Source organism: Macaca mulatta, chromosome 12 (genome assembly GCF_049350105.2).
Source record: "Macaca mulatta isolate MMU2019108-1 chromosome 12, T2T-MMU8v2.0, whole genome shotgun sequence".
In the NCBI taxonomy this organism is placed as follows: Eukaryota; Metazoa; Chordata; class Mammalia; order Primates; family Cercopithecidae; genus Macaca; species Macaca mulatta.
The window spans coordinates 126,744,473-126,764,330 of record NC_133417.1 but is presented as its reverse complement, the minus strand read 5'-3'; the positions used below and the strand labels follow the sequence as shown (position 1 = coordinate 126,764,330).

At 40.0% G+C, this 19,858-nt stretch overlaps 1 protein-coding gene across 3 annotated transcripts in view; it reads left to right on the top strand.

Moving 5' to 3' along the window:
• EPHA4 (EPH receptor A4) overlaps positions 1–19,858 on the top strand; it is a 154,452-nt gene that overhangs the window by 59,453 nt on the left and 75,141 nt on the right. For all 3 annotated transcript variants that reach the window (XM_077956430.1, NM_001260870.1, XM_077956431.1), the window contains 1 exon segment: positions 12,594–12,749. In XM_077956430.1, the coding sequence (XP_077812556.1) occupies positions 12,594–12,749 (156 nt within the window).

The following is a 19,858-nucleotide window of genomic DNA, read 5'->3' as shown; positions in this document are numbered from 1 at the left end:
TCAGCTGCATAAATCATGATTCCTGACAGCTCAGGCTGTAAAGTCGTTGGGATGACAATGACTAGCAACGCTGCCAGAGTTAATCAAATAATTATTCAACATGTGTTTCTCTTGGTCTGACCCTGGCTTCAGAACATATTTCATTCGTTCCCAGGCCTCTGTACAGCCTTTACTTTAAAATAAATAGAGGAACTGAGCAAGTATAAGATATGCATAAAGTTAATGACACAATCACTTATGTCTCCTATTGGACTGTGCTCTCCTCAAAAGAGGATTCTTGTCTAAATTAGTTTGGGTGATACCCACAGCACCCACTGCAGTGTTTTGTTCCAGGCTAGCAGTCACTATTATTTTAGCTTCTTCTGGGTGAAGCCAGCTTCCTGGTTAAACTCTTTTTCTCCAGGTGATACTCAGGGGTCACCTTTTCTTTCGGGTGGTTTTTCTATTCCGTTACCTCTGCAATCAGAGAGCCTGGGTTAGGTGCATGGGTGAGGTCCCCAGGAAAGTCTCAAAGCACCTCTGCCAGAGATCCCTCCTTAAGATGTGAGAGGAAGCAGTGGTCTGCTTCCTTCCTGAAGGGAACAGCCTCATATTCCCAGTCTTTTAGCTCTTACTATGTGCTCAATAAATAGTTGTTCTCATTATTACCATTACTATCATTATGTAAAGGCTTAATAAATGTTTGCTAAAACATAAATGGCCCAATGAATGAATAAATGCACATACCTAATAATGGATGAAATTTCTACATAATGACTCTAATCTGCATAGACCCATGTATTAAATTCAGATGGGCTAGTGTGAGGAGAGGAAGAAGAAAAGAACAGCTGCTTCCTTTATTCAATGCCCTGACCTGTTATCTGTAATCAGGGGATGTATAATGAGCCACTCATCTTTATGTAACCCAAATATCAAAGGGTAAAGAAGACAATAGCAACTCATCAAAAAGCTTGGTCCTCTGTGAAATGTCCTGGGCAATCAAGTTAGGTGTTAGTGTCTCCTGATTTGCATTTCAGGGCTATGATTGATGTGCTAGCTGTGGTGAGGATTGATAGTTTATATGGTAGCACTTATTTAAATCTTTCAAAAGTATTTCCAGATATTTTCAGTAATTTAGTTCAAATTAAAGGCAGGGCTTTTCTTACAAAATATGATTATATACTTTCTGCATTTAGTTCATCTAAAATATGTGATTTTCTTGATATTTTTTCTTACATGGTGGTCATTTTAACTTTTAGCATCCATTTGTTTCTGTACCTAATGTAAACTTCAGCATATTGGGTAAAGAAGTTTACTTGGCTTTTATGACTTAAAAATATTATTATAGAGTCATTGAATTAAGTTCTGCTTAATCTACTTGAAGTCATATCTCTAGTAGAATTAATTTATTGAAAATCAAATTAATATTTCTTTAATCTCAAAATTTACTAAAGAAAGTCATAATCAGTCTTATGTGAAATTCAGGTGTGAGGGAAAAAAAGGAAAATACCTTAAAAATTTGTAGAGCCTTAGGTATCTGTTTCATTGAGCTGTTATATAAGGCAATATTGAAATCCATAATTTTTTTTTCGATAGCCAATTTTCAGTGCTCTAAGTAGATGAATTAGAACAAAGATTAGAGTAAGAATAAGGGATCTTTAAGGAAATAACATTTTTTAAAGAGGAATTATTGTGATTACAGGTTGCTGTACTGCCTTCTATTTTTAAGTTGTCATCTCTTATCGAATTGAAATAATGTATTTGTTTGTTTCTAACAATGCTCTATTGTGATTAATCAAAAATTCATATTAGCTTCCACCTGAGGGAAGTTCAAAGAAAAACTTCAGCCAAATTAAATTTAAAGGAGCTTAATTGAGCAATGAATGACTCATGAATTGGCAGCCCCCAGAATCACAGCAGATTCAGATAGACTCCAGCGCAGACATGTGTTGGAAGGATTTATAGACAAAAAACGGAAGTGACATACAGACATTGGAAGTGAGGTACAGAAACAGCTGGATTGGTTACAGGTTGGCGTTTGCCTTTTGTACAGTCAGCAGTGTATGAGAGGTTGAAGCACGGCTGCTGGGATTGGTCAAGACTCAGCGATTGTTATAGGTGCATACCCCTAAATTAGATTGTCAATTTTGTCTACCTATTAAGTTAGGTTATAGTTCTTCCACAAGGACTCAAATATAGAAGTACAGAGTCATTCTGAGGCCATTTTGAGTTCACTTTAACAGGGAAAACTGCAATGATAAAACTAAGTAAAAGTTTCCAAGGGTATTTTTGTCAAACCTGGTAGCAACGTCTACACTTTAAAACAGAATGCATTATGGTTTTTTTTGTTTTTTTTTTCCAAAAATACAGAAGCCTATCACTTGTCTTACCAGTTACTTCCATGGAAATTTGGTGGCCTCATTGCTTTTGTATGGAGCCCTGAAGAGAGAGAACCCCAGGATTATCAACTAGAGATCAGAGCGAGCAATCTTGATTCCCATTACCTTTATACATATATGAAGCAGAGCTGCTTTTAAGTAGAGTTTATGACAGTGGAATTTACTCTTCAGAGAAGTAAATTAAACTAGAGAGTTTGGTTGAATGTGTTTAGTTTACTTACTTTGGAACTTTTACTGTTTAAGCTCACTCCCTCCAAACTCACCAAAGAGAAATAGCTCCTCAAATAATCAGATGATCTGTTCTAATGGCAAGATGGGAAGATAATAAGTTATCTCCCCCATGCGTTCTTTTTGTTTGTGTTTAATATTTTTTATAGGGTTAATTTAGAGTTAGCAGGCTTTATGTAAAGTTTCTTCTGGAAGATTTACTGAATCTTTTGTGAAAACCATCTTCATCTGACATTTTAGAATTACTCATCTATTTATGGGATTATACTACATTCTGTTCTTGAAAGAGCAAATCAATTTTCAGAATAGATTTTTTCTGTCACTTTTTTTCATTGTTTTTCTGAAAACTACCTCCAAGGTAAGAGGGGAAAAATGGAAGGAGATGGAACATAGAAAATAGGATAGAATTGTGCCTTGCCAGAGGAGATGATCTGAATTATGAACTATTGGTTGAAAGAAGAAACCTCCAAAGCCAATACAATAATTTATTGTAACTTTAGAAGTGTGTTTAAATTGTCTAAATAAAAATAAATTTTTGGCTGGGCATGGTGGCTCAAGCCTGTAATCCCAGCACTTTGGGAGGCCAAGACGGGTGGATCACAAGGTCAGGAGATCGACACCATCCTGGCTAACACAGTGAAACCCTGTCTCTACTAAAAAATACAAAAAAACTAGCCGGGCAAGGTGGCGGATGCCTGTAGTCCCAGCTACTCCAGAGGCTGAGGCAGGAGAATGGCGTGAACCTGGGAGGCGGAGTTTCCAGTGAGCTGAGACTGCGCCACTGCACTCCAGCCTGGGTGACAGTGAGACTCCGTCTCAAAAAAAAAAAAAAAATTTTTTTTACATACTGCCAATCTTGTCTATAGTTACTAAACTGCAGATGCTGTGAGTTAGACTTCAATCTTGGGTTTTCTACCGCATGTTAATAACAGAAGAAATAAAAACAATAATGGAGAAGTTATCCCATAGTGTTTTAGAAATTATATCCAGTCTTATTTAAAAACAAAACAAAAATCTTGAAGTTTTCTGAAAATCTATTGGTCATTCCCATCTTCCTCTCTTGCAGCCAGGCACCGTGCTATAGGAATAATGAGTTACTCTTAGTGCGTAGCTTATACGCAGCACACACTGTCTTCTATCCTCCTGTGTATTATCTCATTTCATCGCCATTTCAGCCCTACAGATGAAAACATTGAAGTTAAGAGAAGTTAAATAGTTTGTTCAAGTTCACACATCTAATAAGGGGCAAAGCTAAAAACCAAGTTCAGGCCTTTCCCATTATGTCTCCCACTGCCCTTGCTATCAGTTATTCTGCAGGGCCAAAAGAGACCACCAGACAGTGAGTATGTATGTCAGACAGAAAAATAACCATTGATTTGTCTGTAGTTTGTTTTGTGCTTTTGTCATTCTTTACTTACATTCTTGCTGTTGTTGGCTGTGAAACGTCTCTGTCCTAAATATTTTAACCTTTCTAAATGGATGTTTGGTATATTCCTTTATAAACTTGATGAAGGTAACCAAAATTAAACATTTCAATTTTATTTCAACCTTTACATCTCTACTCTCTCCCCTACAGCCATTGTAAAATAATGTTCTGAAGCGACTGAAGACCAGGATTAAGTCAGAGCCAAAGAACTCAGTACATCTTTTCTGAATTCTCAGAGGTTTACTAGAGAAAGTAAAACTTTTATGAATGAGATAAACTTGAATTTCTGGTGATGCAATCGTGTTTTGGAATTTAGTCTCCTCAGAGTGCACAAAAAAATCTCGAAATAACTAAGTCTGAGTATTTAGTAATTGTTGTTGTTATTGTTGTCTGTTGTTTGAGGTGGAGTTTTGCTCTTGTTGCCCAGGCTGGAGTGCAATGGCGCGATCTCGGCTCACTGCAACCTCCACCTCCTGGGTTCAAGCGGTTCTCCTACCTCAGCCTCATGAATAGCTGGGATTACAGCCATGCGCCACCACACCCGGCTAATTTTGAAATTTTAGTAAAGACAGGGTTTCTCCATGTTGGTCAGGCTGGTCTCGAACTCCTGACCTCAGGTGATCCGTCCACCTAGGCCTCCCAAAGTGCTGGGATTACAGGTATGAGGCACTGGGCCCGGACTTAATTATTTAGTAATTTTTAACAACAATCAGGTTGTACTATTTTGATTTTACTATCCAGAAAACAGAAAAGTATCAAATAAACACTTGAAATCAAATAAGTAAGAATTAAATGTATCATTTAATACTTGTGAAACACAATGTCAAAAAACAGCAATGATCAGTTCACAATGTTGATGTCAGAGGATAACTACTTACTTGAGACAGTATTAGTTTGGTAAGTTTCCTTTGAATTTCGTGGTGTAATCTTTAGCATAGCAGAGTTCTGTGTGTGAGTTTCATCTCTTTTCCTTTCTCTTTGGTGGCAATCCATTTCTATAAGGATATTTCACTCCAGGCTCTGTCCCATAATTTGGGGGGCATTACAGGGCGCATTCATATTGATTTGAGAAATAATTTAAATTTTATATTTCAAACATGAGAAATAATTTAAATTTAATATTTCAAACGTGTCAGATTTCTTTTCTTTCTTTTTTTTTTTTTTTGTTGTTGTTGTTTTGAGACAGAGTCTCACTCTGTTGCCCAGGCTGGAGTGCAGTGGCATGATCTTGGCTCCCTGCAATCTCAGTCTCGTGGGTTCAAGTGATTCTCCTGCCTCAGCCTCCGGAGTAGCTGGAATTACAGGCGTGGGCCACGCCGCCTGGCTAATGTTTGTATTTTTCAGTAGAGACAGGGTTCACCATGTTGGACAGGCTGATCTCAAGCTTCTGACCTCAGGTGATCAGCCTGCCTTGACCTCCCAAAGTGCTGGGATTACAGGCATGAGCCACCACACCTGGCCTCAAACATGTCAGATTTCTGTCATGCCCTCTCCCCACTCCACAATGAATTCCAAAACCAATTGTTCTTCTCCTGATAATGATTTGTCCCTTTAGCATTTGGGTATTAGAGAAAGGATGAGGTGGTCTGAACCTATTTGAGATGAACTGCATTGTTAAGTTTTTACTTAGACTCGGGTCTATTTACAGTTAAGCAGTGGTTCTCAAAATGTGTCTCTGGACCAGCAATGTTGTCATCAGGTCCAGGGACACATTTTGCCTGGGAGCATATAAAAAATGCAAATTCTCAGTACTCACCAGACAATCATAAACTAGGAGTGAAGACCAGCAATTGGTCTTTTAACAAATCCTTTGTTCAAGTCATTCTGATACATGCTAGTCTCTGAGAAGGAAGATTAGAAACTACTGATCTTCTGAGATGAGAAGCTTCTGAGATGAGAAGTTTGGCATTCTTGCTGAATTTGGATTCAGGTCATCTCCAGTTTAAAAACTTTTCCTTAGTTAACTAGTGTCCCAAACTAGAGCTTAGGCCACACCTGAGAGACGTGTTACATCTTTCAAAGCTCTTGAACGCTTTTTGTTGCCTCTGTCTTTATCTCAGACTTGGGGTTGAGAGTAAACCCATCTTCACAGGCAAAAGATTAAGGCATTGTTTGTCTATATCAGTCATCAACACAAAGCATTTCAATTGCTATCGTAGTTGTTTCGTGAACTTAGTGGCTCAGAAATAAAAAAAAAAAATCAGTATCATTCTTTCATTTCATAGATGAAAACAGTTTAAGCTCAGGATCCTCAGGAAAGAAAAACCCTAAAACAATGTAAATATAAAATTAATCATAATTTGTAATTGCAGAAATTTGAACTGACTAAAATAAATTGTCCCCAGAATGGTATAGGAATAGCTCCCAAATCAGGCCATACCATTTAATCAAAAAAAGAAAATGATTTGAAAAGTGGTTTTACTTATAATGGTACTGAGTAAAATCAGCTTTTCCAGTAAGATAGTTGATGAAAAGTTTACTCATTTGCAGCGATGGCAAGAACATGCACTTTGTTATAATTTGTGATTCAAAACTTAGGGAGGCACTGCAGAGTAACAGAGGAACCATGGCGTAGAGGCTCAATCCTGGCATGCTCCAGAAAGGACCCGTGGACAAGTTATTCATCTCAAAAATGAACATGTCCTGCAAGACCACTGGTTGGCAAACTATGACGCCTGGGCAAAATCTGGCCTGCCAGCAGTGTTTGTGTGATCTGAGAGCTAAGGATGTTTTTTAATAGATGACATTTGGAATTGATTTGGTAATAATGAACATTTTCTTTGAAACCAAATTAAGTGAAATGTTCTCTCTCCAACAAAGAATTCCATTCTCCTCACTAATAATCTGTATTGCAAAAAAGTACTTAATGGTTTACTATTATATTTTGAATTCTATCACTAAAAAAAAAATTGTAAAAATTTGTTTTCTATCTTGTTATGTAAATACCTTCATCATATCCTTGGTCTTCCTCTTGACCTCTGGCTCTTTACAGAAATGTTTGCCCATCCCTGGATGAGAAGATTTTTAAGGTCCCTTCAACAATCTAATTTTTAACTATTCTCGACAGATAGCAGTCAAATCACTTGTAGAATGCAGGCGATTTGGACAATATGGATTTGCCAGCATTTGGCTGTTCGTGAATGGAAGAGAGATGGGTCCACTAACAGTCCCAACTGTCCATCTTCACCCTGCATGTTTGAAAAGAAAGAGAAGAGATCTATAGCATATTAGTTTAAGCCATATTGGCTGTGTTAGAAAATCCACCCTGCCTTGGGCAAATCCTCAACCTTTGTGCCTTAATATTCCATCTGTACTATGGAGAATTAATTGGTTAATGTTCACACCTCCCCCAAAGATGGCTGGGGCTTGTACATATTCACAAAAACTTCAAAAGTTGTAATGCTTTTCGACAGATATTTTTTCTTTCCCATCATTTTTTCTTACATTATTAACCTAAGAAATAGTTTAACAAATGAAAAATTTATCGAAGAACTAATTTAAAAACGGTCATTAAGTGACTTTGATATTTCTAACATAGATTCCTAAGCATACTGGATATACTATGTATCCAGTACACAAAAGGCAGAGTTCCCCATGGAACCATTTTGGGCATGTGTGCCCCTAATATCATGCCCACAAGATAGGGTTGGAGAGACCTATAAGCCTCTCTTTGCCAAATATTGTATGGGGACCAGCTCGCATAATGGTTCAGATTCTCCTTAGAGAATCAACGTTGGAATTTCCAGACCTTCAAGCGACTCTAAATTAAGGTGCAAATTTGTTACCTGGGAAGGTAATTTTTAACTCCCCATTAATGTCCATTTGTTAGTACTTTAGCCCAAATTAGGTTTTTAAAATTAGCTAGCTGGCTGAGAGCAGTACTTGAGGAAGTGAATCAGATTCTTCTAAGTAGGTTCAGGGTAAGTTTTGAAAATAAGTCCTTGGGTGATTGTGATACATACATCCTCCTTCACTTTCAGCACCCTGCATTGGCAAGAATGCATCTGTGTGCACATGGGAGCACACATGCAAGACTTAATACTCTAGCTTCTAGAGCAGCATTGTCTGATAGTGATATAATGCAAGCCACATAGATAATTTTAAGCCACATTGAAAAATAAATTTTAGGCCGGGCGTAATGGCTCACTCCTGTAATCCCAGCACTTTGGGAGGCTGAGGCAGACAGATCACGAGGTCAGGAGTTCGAAACCAGCCTGCCCAACATGGTGAAACTCTCTCTTCTAAAAATTTAAAAATTAGCCGAGCATGGTGGCAGGCGCCTGTAATCCCAGCTACTCGAGAAGGCTGAGGCAGGGGAATTGCTTGAACCTGGGAGGCGGAGGTTGCAGTGAGCTGAGACTGCACCATTGCACTCCAACCTGGGCAACGAGAGCAAAACTCTGTCTCAAAAAAAATTTAAAAAAAAAATAAATAAATTTTAAAGGTGAAATTAAATTTAATAATTTAAGTATACATTTAAAACATTATTGCTTTCAACATGTAATCCAAATAAAAATTATTAGTGATGGTTTACTTTTGGGATACTAAGTGTTTGGTATCTGATGTGTATTTTAAAATACTCACAGCCAGTATTAATTGACCAGCCACATCTTAAGTGCTCAGTAACCACATGGGGTGGGCAGTTATTTTAATGGACAGTGCAGCTCTGAAGGGCCTTGAACTGGAAAGTGGGTCACAGAGAGCAAAGTGTGGCTGATAAAGGCAGCAAGGGGATGGGCTGGGGGTGCAAATAGAAGTTGGGACCAGCCCAGATCTTCACCCCTTCATTATATCCAAGTCATATCTTTGCTGAAGGTCAGACCTAACTCTAGGTAACTTAACCTTGTTTACATAAAAACTTTTGGAAAAACATAAGCACTGGAGTTAGATGCTTGGCTTTACCACTTAGCTGTATGACCTTGAATGAGTTACTGTAAACCCTGTTTCTTCATCTGCAAAATGGGAGCAGTGATAATGCCTCAAGCTCACAGAATTATTGTGACAATTAAATGACCAGTGAGCATAAAAACAACGAACACTCAATGACTACTTGATATTTATTTTCACAATTGCTATTACTAACTTCTCTTAGGCACTAAATTAGTTTTAAAATGAACTATAAAGACAATCAGATACTATCAATTATTCTAAATTTCTAAAAAGCAGAAAAATGACATAGGCATATATATATAGAAATTTTTTCAAATAGTAGGTATAATCAGCTCATTAAATTGGGCATTATACTGTCATGTACACACATCAATGCACCAAAAACCCAGAAGATACTACATTACCAAGACTATCTTAAAATTCAACGTTGTTATGGTAGTAGGTGAGCCAATTTGAAAGAAGTGTTGGTTCTTCTTTTTCCTCCTCCTCCTCCTCCTTCTTTTTTTGTTTAAAGCCCACAGGAAGAAATAAAGCAAAGCTAAAGGAATTGAATGCAAAGTTTGCATCATACATGTGAACTAATCTTTTCTCCATGGCATATCTAGAAGATCAAGTAAGACACCCATTCATATAGTTCATTAACTAGTGAAACTTCAGTGGAAATAGGGCAGGAGGAAGTAGTTGCTTGCTCACAAAGTCGTTAGTATTCAAAAATACAGTCTAGCAGTTCTCACGTAAAATAGAAGGATGAAATATACTAACAGTCAATGCTTGTTATGCCAAGTACATCTTTCACAGGGGTTTTGTTTAGAACGAAAGAGATAGTGAAAGTTTTAAGATGCTAGTATGTAGTGAATAAATGCAGAATGTACTTACACATTTATGTACCAAATGCTGGAAGGCTGTGCACCACATAGAGCAAAGAAATGTACTAAACCATCAATTTACTAGGTCATTTTAAATGTAGGCAGCAAAATGGCCGTGTGCGTGAAAAGCCACTACTACATTTTAAGAGAGCCTTTGTAAGAATCCTGAAATATTAATAACATGGTCTTAATGTAGTTGGAGACAAAAGAATGTGTTAAGGGTAGCAAGGGCTGCCGAGAACAGCACAATGACAATTTTGTATTTTCTGCCTGTGCTTATAAAAGCAAAAGGAAAAGACCGTGTGTTTAAAGAACAGCAGCCTTCAATTTTCCAAATTGGTATAAAACTGTATTTCCCAAATGAATTCACATATATTTATTCCTGGTGACATATTAATACCAGCTTTGAGGAAAAATAGGAAAAAATAGAAACTCGCATATGCACTTTTTTCTTATTCACATAATATATACAACAAGTTTTTGCACTGTAAGAAATTTAATGAAATTGAAGGAAACATTTTCCATTGTGATTTTTGCAAAAGATGAGTTTAATTTTTTAACTGGAAGTAGTCTTATCAGAATAGCTTTTCAAATATGCTATTTGGACTTTGTGATGATCAGTCACTGGTCAGATTTTTGTCCTTGTCGATCTTCCACTCCCGCTGTGAGTTTTTCCATTTTGATACTTGTTGAAATTGAGGGGTGCATGAGAATCAGTCAGTAACATGCAGTTTTCTGCCAACATTCAGATGTGAAAAAAAAAAAAATGAAAGCATTTTGTGCCTTTTTTGCAGTCCTGAGTTGCCACGAGTTGCTTTTGTCGACTGCGACTGACTGAGTGACAGGTGGGACCCAGCGGGTTTGTGTTCCTGTTCAGAGGCTCATTGTGTTTGATGTGGGCAAGCCGGGCTTGACCCCCAGTCCTTCTTCCTGCCAAAGTCAGGGTTTCTGATTTTAATCAAAACCCTAGGGCCATCTTAAGCATGACCAAAAAAGCACCTTGCAAGTTGAACCTTATCTAATTATGCAATGTGTATAAACTTGAGACACATAAATCTCAGTCATTGGAGCAACTTGTTTTTCTAAGATGCTCCGGTCCAGTGAAAGACGAAAGCAAATAAGGGAGAGATTGATCTCCCAGCGCTTGCTTTTATTGTCGGTGCTCCACACGTCATAAAGTTTTGGCTTGTTAAAGGAAATTCCATAAACAACTTCAGTTAGTAAGAGTGAAGTAACCGTGTGCCTTCCTGAGCCCCTGCTAAATTCCCTTTCCGCTTGCCATTACAAGAGTATGATTAAGAAAATGCCAACAGGATATGTGAGTGGGTGGAACAGACTTCAGTTGGAAGCCGTACAGATGCTTGACGGATGAGTAGTGACAGTGAGATGATGGCCCTATCTCCAGAGAGAATCAAGCAGTTGCATGGATCTCTTTCTAGCACTCGTTTCAATAAGTTCTGCTGCGTTGCTAGCATGGCTGTTCTGTTTTGGCTGCCAGGCTGATGGAAAACGTCTGATAGGTCCTTCTCCCCACTGCTGTTTCTGACAGTATAGACACGTCCTAAGGACGTGATGAATGAAAAGCAATGAGAGTGAATTATGCTGGAAAGATTGTGGGTTACTGGCACATTTTCTTTGAACGTCTGGTGTTATGAAATAACTTTATTCTTAATAGCCTTGTCTCTGTGGGTTTAGTGCTGATGGTGTTAGTCAATTTTTATGTGGGATTGAGACAGATTTGAGAGGTGATCATGAAAGCCTTAGGGGAAGAAAAAAGAATGGGGAGCAAGTAGTCATTATTTTTTATTATGAGTTTCCCCAGAATTAGTGAGTTTTTCCACACTAGTAAAAGTAGTCCTTAGTGTCAGTATGATGACAGTGTCAGTGTGATGTTTATGAAGATGAAGTCATGGAAAGCATGTCAGGTGTACAAAAAACTATATGGCCCGTGTTCTTTACACCAGGCTCTTGGGGGGTGTGTGCATGGAGGGGGAAGGGTGCTGGAAAAATGGAAAGAGGGAAAAATAGGAGGGTTTTATGAACTCGAAAATAGACACAAAATATTCACTGATCAAAGAACACATCTTAGCGTACTATATTCCAAAATCTACAGTTGATAGTCTTTATTATTTCACCCTGAAACTGTGACCCGTGCCTTACAAACTCGTCTTTTTTACTTGGTTGCCTTTGTTGATCTTTCGATTTGGTTCTTTCTGTAGCTGTAATTAGGAAATAATCAGAAACTGTTTTTTTTGTTAGCTCTTGGATACACTTCCCACTGGTTGGCTAAAGGCTACACTCTGAAATTCCATAGCATGTGACTAAGCATACAGGCTTTGAGGGCAGAACACTTGGGGTCAAAGCTGGGTGCTGACACTTACCAGATGTATGGTCTTGTGCCCGCAATTAACTGCTCAAAGCTGAAATTCCTCACTTCTAAGGTAGAGATAATGCCTGTAGAAAAGGGATGCTCTAAGAATTAAGCAGCATAATGTGTATAAAGGGTATCTGGCACATAGAAAGGCGTTCAGTAAACTTTGCTGTGCTTTTACTTGATTCTGCCAGGTTTAAGAAAATTTCTTCCCTTGGACTTCTTGTCACCTGACCAGGAATGTTAATGGCCCTTAAAGAACGACTATACTCAATGAATGTTTTTGGTTGCATTACCTGCATTTCAAGCCACATGATCGCTAATGATCAGCAAGAATGTCTCCCTTCTTCTGAATCAAGGAGGTGGCTTTGCATTTTTGCACTGCTGTATTTGCAGGGGTTTATATTTGTTTGTTTTTTTCTTCTTCCCTGCAGCTTGCAAAATTGGATATTACAAGGCTCTCTCCACGGATGCCACCTGTGCCAAGTGCCCACCCCACAGCTACTCTGTCTGGGAAGGAGCCACCTCGTGCACCTGTGACCGAGGCTTTTTCAGAGCTGACAATGATGCTGCCTCCATGCCCTGCACCCGTAAGTTGTATGCTCGTCTCTCCTTCCTGTGATGCCAACAGCTTTCATTCACACCTAGCAAGGCACTGCCAGATCTTCTCCCGGGATAATCATGCCGGGGCCACTTGAGATCAAACATGCATCCTTTCTCAATCATAGCCCGGGAAATGCTTGTAAAAAGAAAGGGTCTTTCCCACTGTTTCTGGTTGCCTTCAGTGTGCACGGCTGCCTACAGACTACTTGGTGGAGAAGAGATTGACTGTTTAGAAGTTGTCTGACAGTGTGGTTAGAGCTGAGATTGGAATTTATAAGTGGCTTTGCCATTGCACTGAGGACTCGGGGACGGTTGACAGCTGGCAGAAGAAACAGGTAGACAGCAGGGTTTGGGAATGTGGTTTCAGTCTGTAAAGGACAGCTCAGTGTACACTGAGATCATTGCTTATGTTGTCATTACACTTCTTCCTTCTCTACTCATAGTTTTGTATTCATAGCACTTAGGCCCAAATCCTAATAAATGCTTGTTTAATGATAGCATTTAATAAATGCTGGGTTAATGAATGAATGAGGCTGGGAAGCTTGGTATGAAGAGCAGGAGTGAGGAAATCTTTTCTCACACTTTATATGGACAGTGTTCCTAGGTATTACCATTCCTTTCATGTACCCTTGGGGCTTCACAGACCCTACAATGACTGTGACCTTGATCGGAACAGGGAGCACTGGGCCCATGAATTTCCATTAGGTGAATCTGTGCTTGGAGGGAGAGCCTCTGGCTCAGCTCAGAGACCTTCCACAGACTTTGAGTTTGTTTCCCAGCCTGTTGTGTAGCTGGGTGACTGTTGAGTCTCTTCAGTCTGTTTTCTCACCTGGAGAATGGAGTTAATAACAGTACCTCCTAATGGTTGTTGGTGTTAAACAGCCTTATGTTGTTTATGTGCTATGTAAATCGCATAGGATGATGCCACTTTCATACATTTTAGCTTTGGCCGGGAGCAGTGGCTCACGCATGTAATCCCAGCACTTTGGGAGGCTGAGGTGGATGGATCACCTGAGGTCAGGAGTTCGAGACTAGCCTGGTCAACATGGTGAAACCCCGTCTCTACTAAAAATACAAAAATTAATTGGCATGGTGGCTGGCGCCTATAATCCCAGCTGCTTAGGAGACCGAGGCTGGAGAATCACTTGAACCCAGGAGGCAGAGGCAGAGGTTGCAGTTAGGTGAGATCGCACCATTACACTCCAGCCTGGGTGACAAGAGCAAAACTGTGTCTCAAAAAAAAAAAAAAAACACACACACACACACGCACACATATTAGCTTCAGTTACCATTATCAGTATTATTCTTTTGTTTCCTAACTACTACAAACTGTATTTTGGCCAATCTGGAGCTAACAACCCTGCAAATAAAAGTTTTTTGGGTATTCGAGCACTTTGGGCCACTGGGAAATCAAGTCCTATCTTTAAAGTGACTGGAGTGAGACTCCAGGTCTCTCTGACTTTATATTCAAATTGCTATAACCTCCAGAGTTTCTTTCATAATGAGAGATAATAATGATGATGACAATTTTATAATTATGCCCAGGTAATGTAATAGGTACTTGAAAAAATCTTAATACTTGGTTCATAGTATAAGAAATCTGTAAGGTAGATGTAATCTTCATCTTATAGAAAAGGTAACTGCAAGCTCAGAGATGTTAAGGAACATGCCCAAGATCACACACTGCCTTGGATAGAGTCGTACAACCTGAAGACTCACACAGTTTCTATTTGCTGGGAGATTCTCTTGCTGGCTGTCCCAAGTCAAGCAGAAACATTCAGAGTTAAGGAGAATCCTAGGGTCAGCCTCAGATGTAACTGTTAAAAAGTTTAGATGCAGTGGCTCACGCCTATAATTCCAGCACTTTGGGAGGCCAAGACGGGCGGGTTATTTGAGGTCAGGAGTTCAAGATAAACCTGGGCAACATAGCGAAACCCCATCTCTACTAAAAATACAAAAATTAGCCAGGCGTGGTGGTGTGAGCCTGTAATCCCAGCTGCTCAGGAGGCTGAGGAACAAGAATCGCTTGAACCTGAAGGCAGAGGTTGCAGTGAGCTGACATTGCAACACTGCGCTCCACCCTGGGTGATAGAGGAGACTCTGTTGTCTCGGGGGAAAAGAAGAAAAGAAAAAAAGACAAAAGAAAAAAAAATAGCCAGGACTGGTGCCTTTCACCTGTGGTTCCGGCTACTTGGGAGGCTGAGGCAGGAGGATCGCTTGAGCCCAGGAGGTCAAGGCTACAGTGAGCTGCATTCACATCACTGCATTGCAGCCTGGGTGACAAAAAAAGACCCTCTTAAAAAAAAAAAAAAAAAAAAAAAAAAAAAAAAAACTGAAAAACTGTAAATGGGCAAGGATTGTTTTTGCTTTCTCCCTTTCCTGTTCCTCCATAGACTAAGTACTTTCTCTGGGTGGCCACTTTTGTTTGAACTCTTAAGTCCCAACCTTTTTCTTTTCCAATGTAAATATTTTCATGCTATGTTCCATTTGTGTGATTAGTTTAATAATAAACTCCCCATCTTTATCCACACCTGCTACCAACAATTTTCTTGTGGGAATCTGGGGCACAATAGTAAACTCAAGGGGAAGTGTTTGGGACTGACATTTTGATGATTGCCCTCAGTTTGCATCATGTACTTCCCCACTTACTTTCCATGCAGATAAAGCCTTCTCTAGGCTGAGATTTGATTGTATTTTGAGTGTCATGAAATTTATCTCTGATGGCAGGAGGGCCTGGCTCTTTCTCCCAGGTATTTTTCAGTCTCATGATGCCGACCTGTTTAGCATTTAGGGGGAATGTGTGCCCATCACTTTATTACCAAGTATTGCTACTTGGGAGTTTAGGAAACCTCCAAAGATGGCCACGTCTGTGCTGCTAGAACATTTGATGTATGTGTAATAAGGGTGTGGTAGTTGAGCCCTTGGAATTGTGTTTTTCTGTAGGAAAAGCGGTTAGCTTTATCTTAAGGATGCAAAGGGGAAAAGGAAAAAATTTGATTTTAGCATATGGATGGACTAAAAAAATCTAAAAATTAAAGTAACATTTGCGTGTTTCAGAAGTCATTTTCCACAAGGTGAAGGGAAGGAAGGCTGGTGGCTTTTTGTGTCATTGTTAAAAGGTCCATGAAAATACCTGCTCTTGGAACTCCTTCTGCTACACTTCACTACTTCAAGGTCTTGTGCATTACTTTACTTACTTATTTATTCATTTTTTTTGAGATGGAATCTCACTCTGTCACCCAGGCTGGAGTGCAGTGGTGTGATCTCGGCTCACTGCAGCCTCCACCTCCCAGGTTCAAGTGATGCTCCTGCCTCAGCCTCCTGAGTAGCTGGGACTACAGGCACTCGCCACCACAACACCCATTTGTTTTGTTTGTTTGCTTTTTAGCGGAGATGGAGTTTCACTCTATTGACCAGATTGGTCTTGAACTCCTCACCTCATGTGATCCATGGACCTTAGCCTCTCGAAGTGCTGTGATTACAGGCGTGAGCCACTGCACCGCCTTGTGCATTACGTTAATGGTGATCACATCCCACTTACTTTATATGCAACACTTCAGTTAAGAGGAAACAAAGTCCTGATGGCGACGCCATCAACTTGCTGATCAGATCGCCTTGGCTCTAACAACTGACCAACACTGTGATATTGAGAGAAGGTTTACCCTCCCCAGGCCCCAATTTCCTCATCTGTAAGTTGGAATTCTCACCATCTACCTCTGGGACTGTTTTAAGAATGAAATAGGAAAATATTTGCAAAGGTCTGGCACCTGGTAGGGATCTAATAAATGTTGTTCTCTTTCTCTTTTATTTCCAGCTGGTCATTTCCTTCCCCAGACTACCTCCACAGCAGGTTGACAGCGTATCTCACTGCCTCTCTATCGGTGATTTTCACCCTTGAGTGCATAATTAAATTACTTGATGGCTGCCCTGTACCCCAGGATTTCTAGGGGGGTGGGTAGGACTCAGACATCAGTATTTTCAAAAATCGGCCTGTTAATTTATTGTACAGTTAAGGTTCAGACCTCTCCAACGGAACTAATTTTTTTTTTTTTTTTAATTTTGAGACCGAGTTTTGCTCTTGTCACCCTGGCTGGAGTGCAATGGCACAATCTTGGCTCACTGCAACCTCTGCCTCCCGGGTTCAAGTGATTCTCCTGCCTCAGCCTCCCAAGTAGCTGGGATTACAGGCACACGCCACCACATCCAGCTAATTTGTTGTATTTTTAGTAGAGACAGGGTTTCACCATGTTGGCCAGGCTGGTCTTGAACTCCGGACCTCAGGTGATCCGCCCGCCTCGGCCTCCCAAAGTGCTGGATTACAGGCATGAGCCACCACACCCGGCCAACAGAACTAAACTTATAAATATTTTTTTAAACTTAAACATTAACTGCATAAGCTTCTGACGACTTCCTCTGAGATAGGGATAATCATGGAAGTAACTATACTTTGCTGATAATAGATATAGTCGTAAGTCAGGTAGCAGAACTGGATTCTAATTCTTAGCCTATGGCTCTTCCTCTCGACATCTCCCTTCTCAGTGAATACAGTGGACCTGTATTGTCTAGTACAGTAGACACTTGACACATGCGGCTATTTAACCTTAAAGTCATTAAATTAAGATTCAGGTTCTTGTTTAAACTTGGCACATTTTGAGAACTCAGTAGCCATTTGTGGCTAGTGGAGACTGTGCTGGACAGAAGACCCAGAGAATGTTCCTATCACCACAGAAAATCCTACTGGACAATACTGTAGGAGACATTCCCATAGAGAAGACAGTGGGATTTTCTCAAAGACCCTCTTGTTCACATGACCCACAGAGTAACTCTCCCCACTCGCACCCTGCCCCCAGCTTTATCGGATTCTCTTGACAAGATGTGGCGATGGGAAGGAGCCTAACATCAGGGAGCCTTTCAAACTGATTCCAGCCTCTAATCAGTTCTTACCAGTTGGTTAAGCCAGGTGACAAACCCAATTCCCTTGTGCTGACAGCCATGATAATCAGGCACCTTCTTTGTTCATTATGCTGTCTTTAACCCCAGCATTCTTATGCAGCCCTGCATTTAGTGATCGCTCACTGTGACGGCACACTAATGAAGAAATAAAACACACTATCTGAGGCTCATTCTTCTAGCCAAAGAGAGACTGTGCTCCACTGGCTTGTAAAATCAGGTTTTTGTTCACTTGGAGAACGATTAGACCAGGTGAATACAAGTAGCATTGGCTAATTTAGAAGGAAACTGCCTAGGAAGTTTGCACCATTGACACTGCTGGAGAGCTTAAGAGAATTTAATCGTAAACAAACTTTACCTTTGGGAATACTTTTGATGGAGTCTCTGGTTAGGTTAACATAAATGGCTGCCTGTGAGATGTACTGAGATGTTTCTATGGAAGCACCATCTGAACATTTTCTAGAAAATAGCCCGTAACTATTTAGAACAGGGAGTTTAGAACAGAGCTTTTTAAACATCCACATGCACAAAAATCACATGGAAATCACCTGGGGATTAGGAGTAGCGAGGTTAAGCCTGAGATTCTGTTTCTGACAAGTTCCCAGGTGAGGCTGAAGCTACTGATCTGTAAAACCACCTTTAGGCAGCAAGGATTTACATTTCCTGCCCCACGGCTGTTAGGAGACAGGAGATTCTGTTTTGATGCCTGTAACTTTCAGACCTGTTCTTCAGCTCAGTGGTGACTCTAGAAACATATTTCATGGATTCTGATCATTCTCCGTTAACGGAAATGGAATACTTCATTTGTCTCCTGTATGAAGAAAATCCAACCTGAGAAGAATCACATAACCAAATGCACTCACTGTGGAATTATTTTTCTTTTTAATTTTGCTGTTTGTTTCTTCCAGAATCCTCACTAAGTTATTGCCAGAGAGTAGAAATGTAACTGTTCATCTTAGACACCTGTATCAGTCAAGAGAGGCAACAGGCTTTTTTCTGGCAACATTGCCAGGACAGGCACCATTATTTCTGCACATTCAGGGCTGCCGTTAAAGCTGATGGCAGGATTTTTATTTTATGAATCGTTTCTTAACAGGGATTTTGACATGATTTTTATTAATGAAATTAATGTCCTTTAACTCTTCAAATAAGTAGCTCTTTCCCTTCTCCAGATCTCTTTCTCCTTGTTTCCCTTCCCCTTTCTTCTGGAATGCAGTCTGGTTATCAGCAGGGCTGGGCGTGGTCAACCGCACACCCCTGCAGGAAGACTTGTTAGTCGTGTACTAGCTTGTTCAATGATTGTAGTGAGAAAGATCTTCTTTTCCCCTACTGGGAAGCTAAATCAATATTATATTTAAAGTAACTTTCTTTTTTTGTTTTTTTTTTTTTTTTAGACAGAGTCTCACTCTGTTGCCCAGGCTGGAGTGCAGTGGCGCTATCTCAGCTCACTGCAACCGCCACCTCCCAAGTTAAAGCAATTTTCCTGCCTCAGCCTCCTGAGTAGCCGGGATTTAGAGACATGCACCACCATGCCCAGCTAATATTTTTGTATTTTTAGTAGAGCCTGGGTTTCACTGTGTTGTCCAGGCTGGTCTCGAACTCCTGACCTCAAGTGATCTGCCCGCCTGGGCCTCCTAAAGTGCTGGGATTTACAGGCGTGAGTCACTGCACCCGGCCTTAAGGTAACTTTCTTTTCCAGCCCCTTATTGTGTTTCAAAATGTGCTAGAAAAGTACCTTGTAAAGATAGCAAATTGGCTTTGCATATCTAGAAAAACGTAGCTCATCTGTCATTTTGCCCCCTTGACTTCTGAGCACTATTACCAGAGTAGTTTTTCGTATTTTCCTATTGGAAAGCTGTCTTCGTGCTTTCAGGTGCTCCTTATTTAACTTGTTTGATGAAACTTATTGGAGCCTGGTGATTGGGAACGCTTCGTAAATGAGAGATTATTATTTTAGATTGCCAACTTGAAGGACCTTCACAAATCTGTCTCCAAGTAAACGGCCTTGAATAATTCAGTCAGCTGTGCCAAACAAACAAAGAGTGATTGATTGATACTTAGACATGGCTGAAAATATTCCAAAATTGCAGCTTTTAAGACAATTTATAGTAGGAGAGCTCAGAGCTAATGAGGGCAGATTTACTAA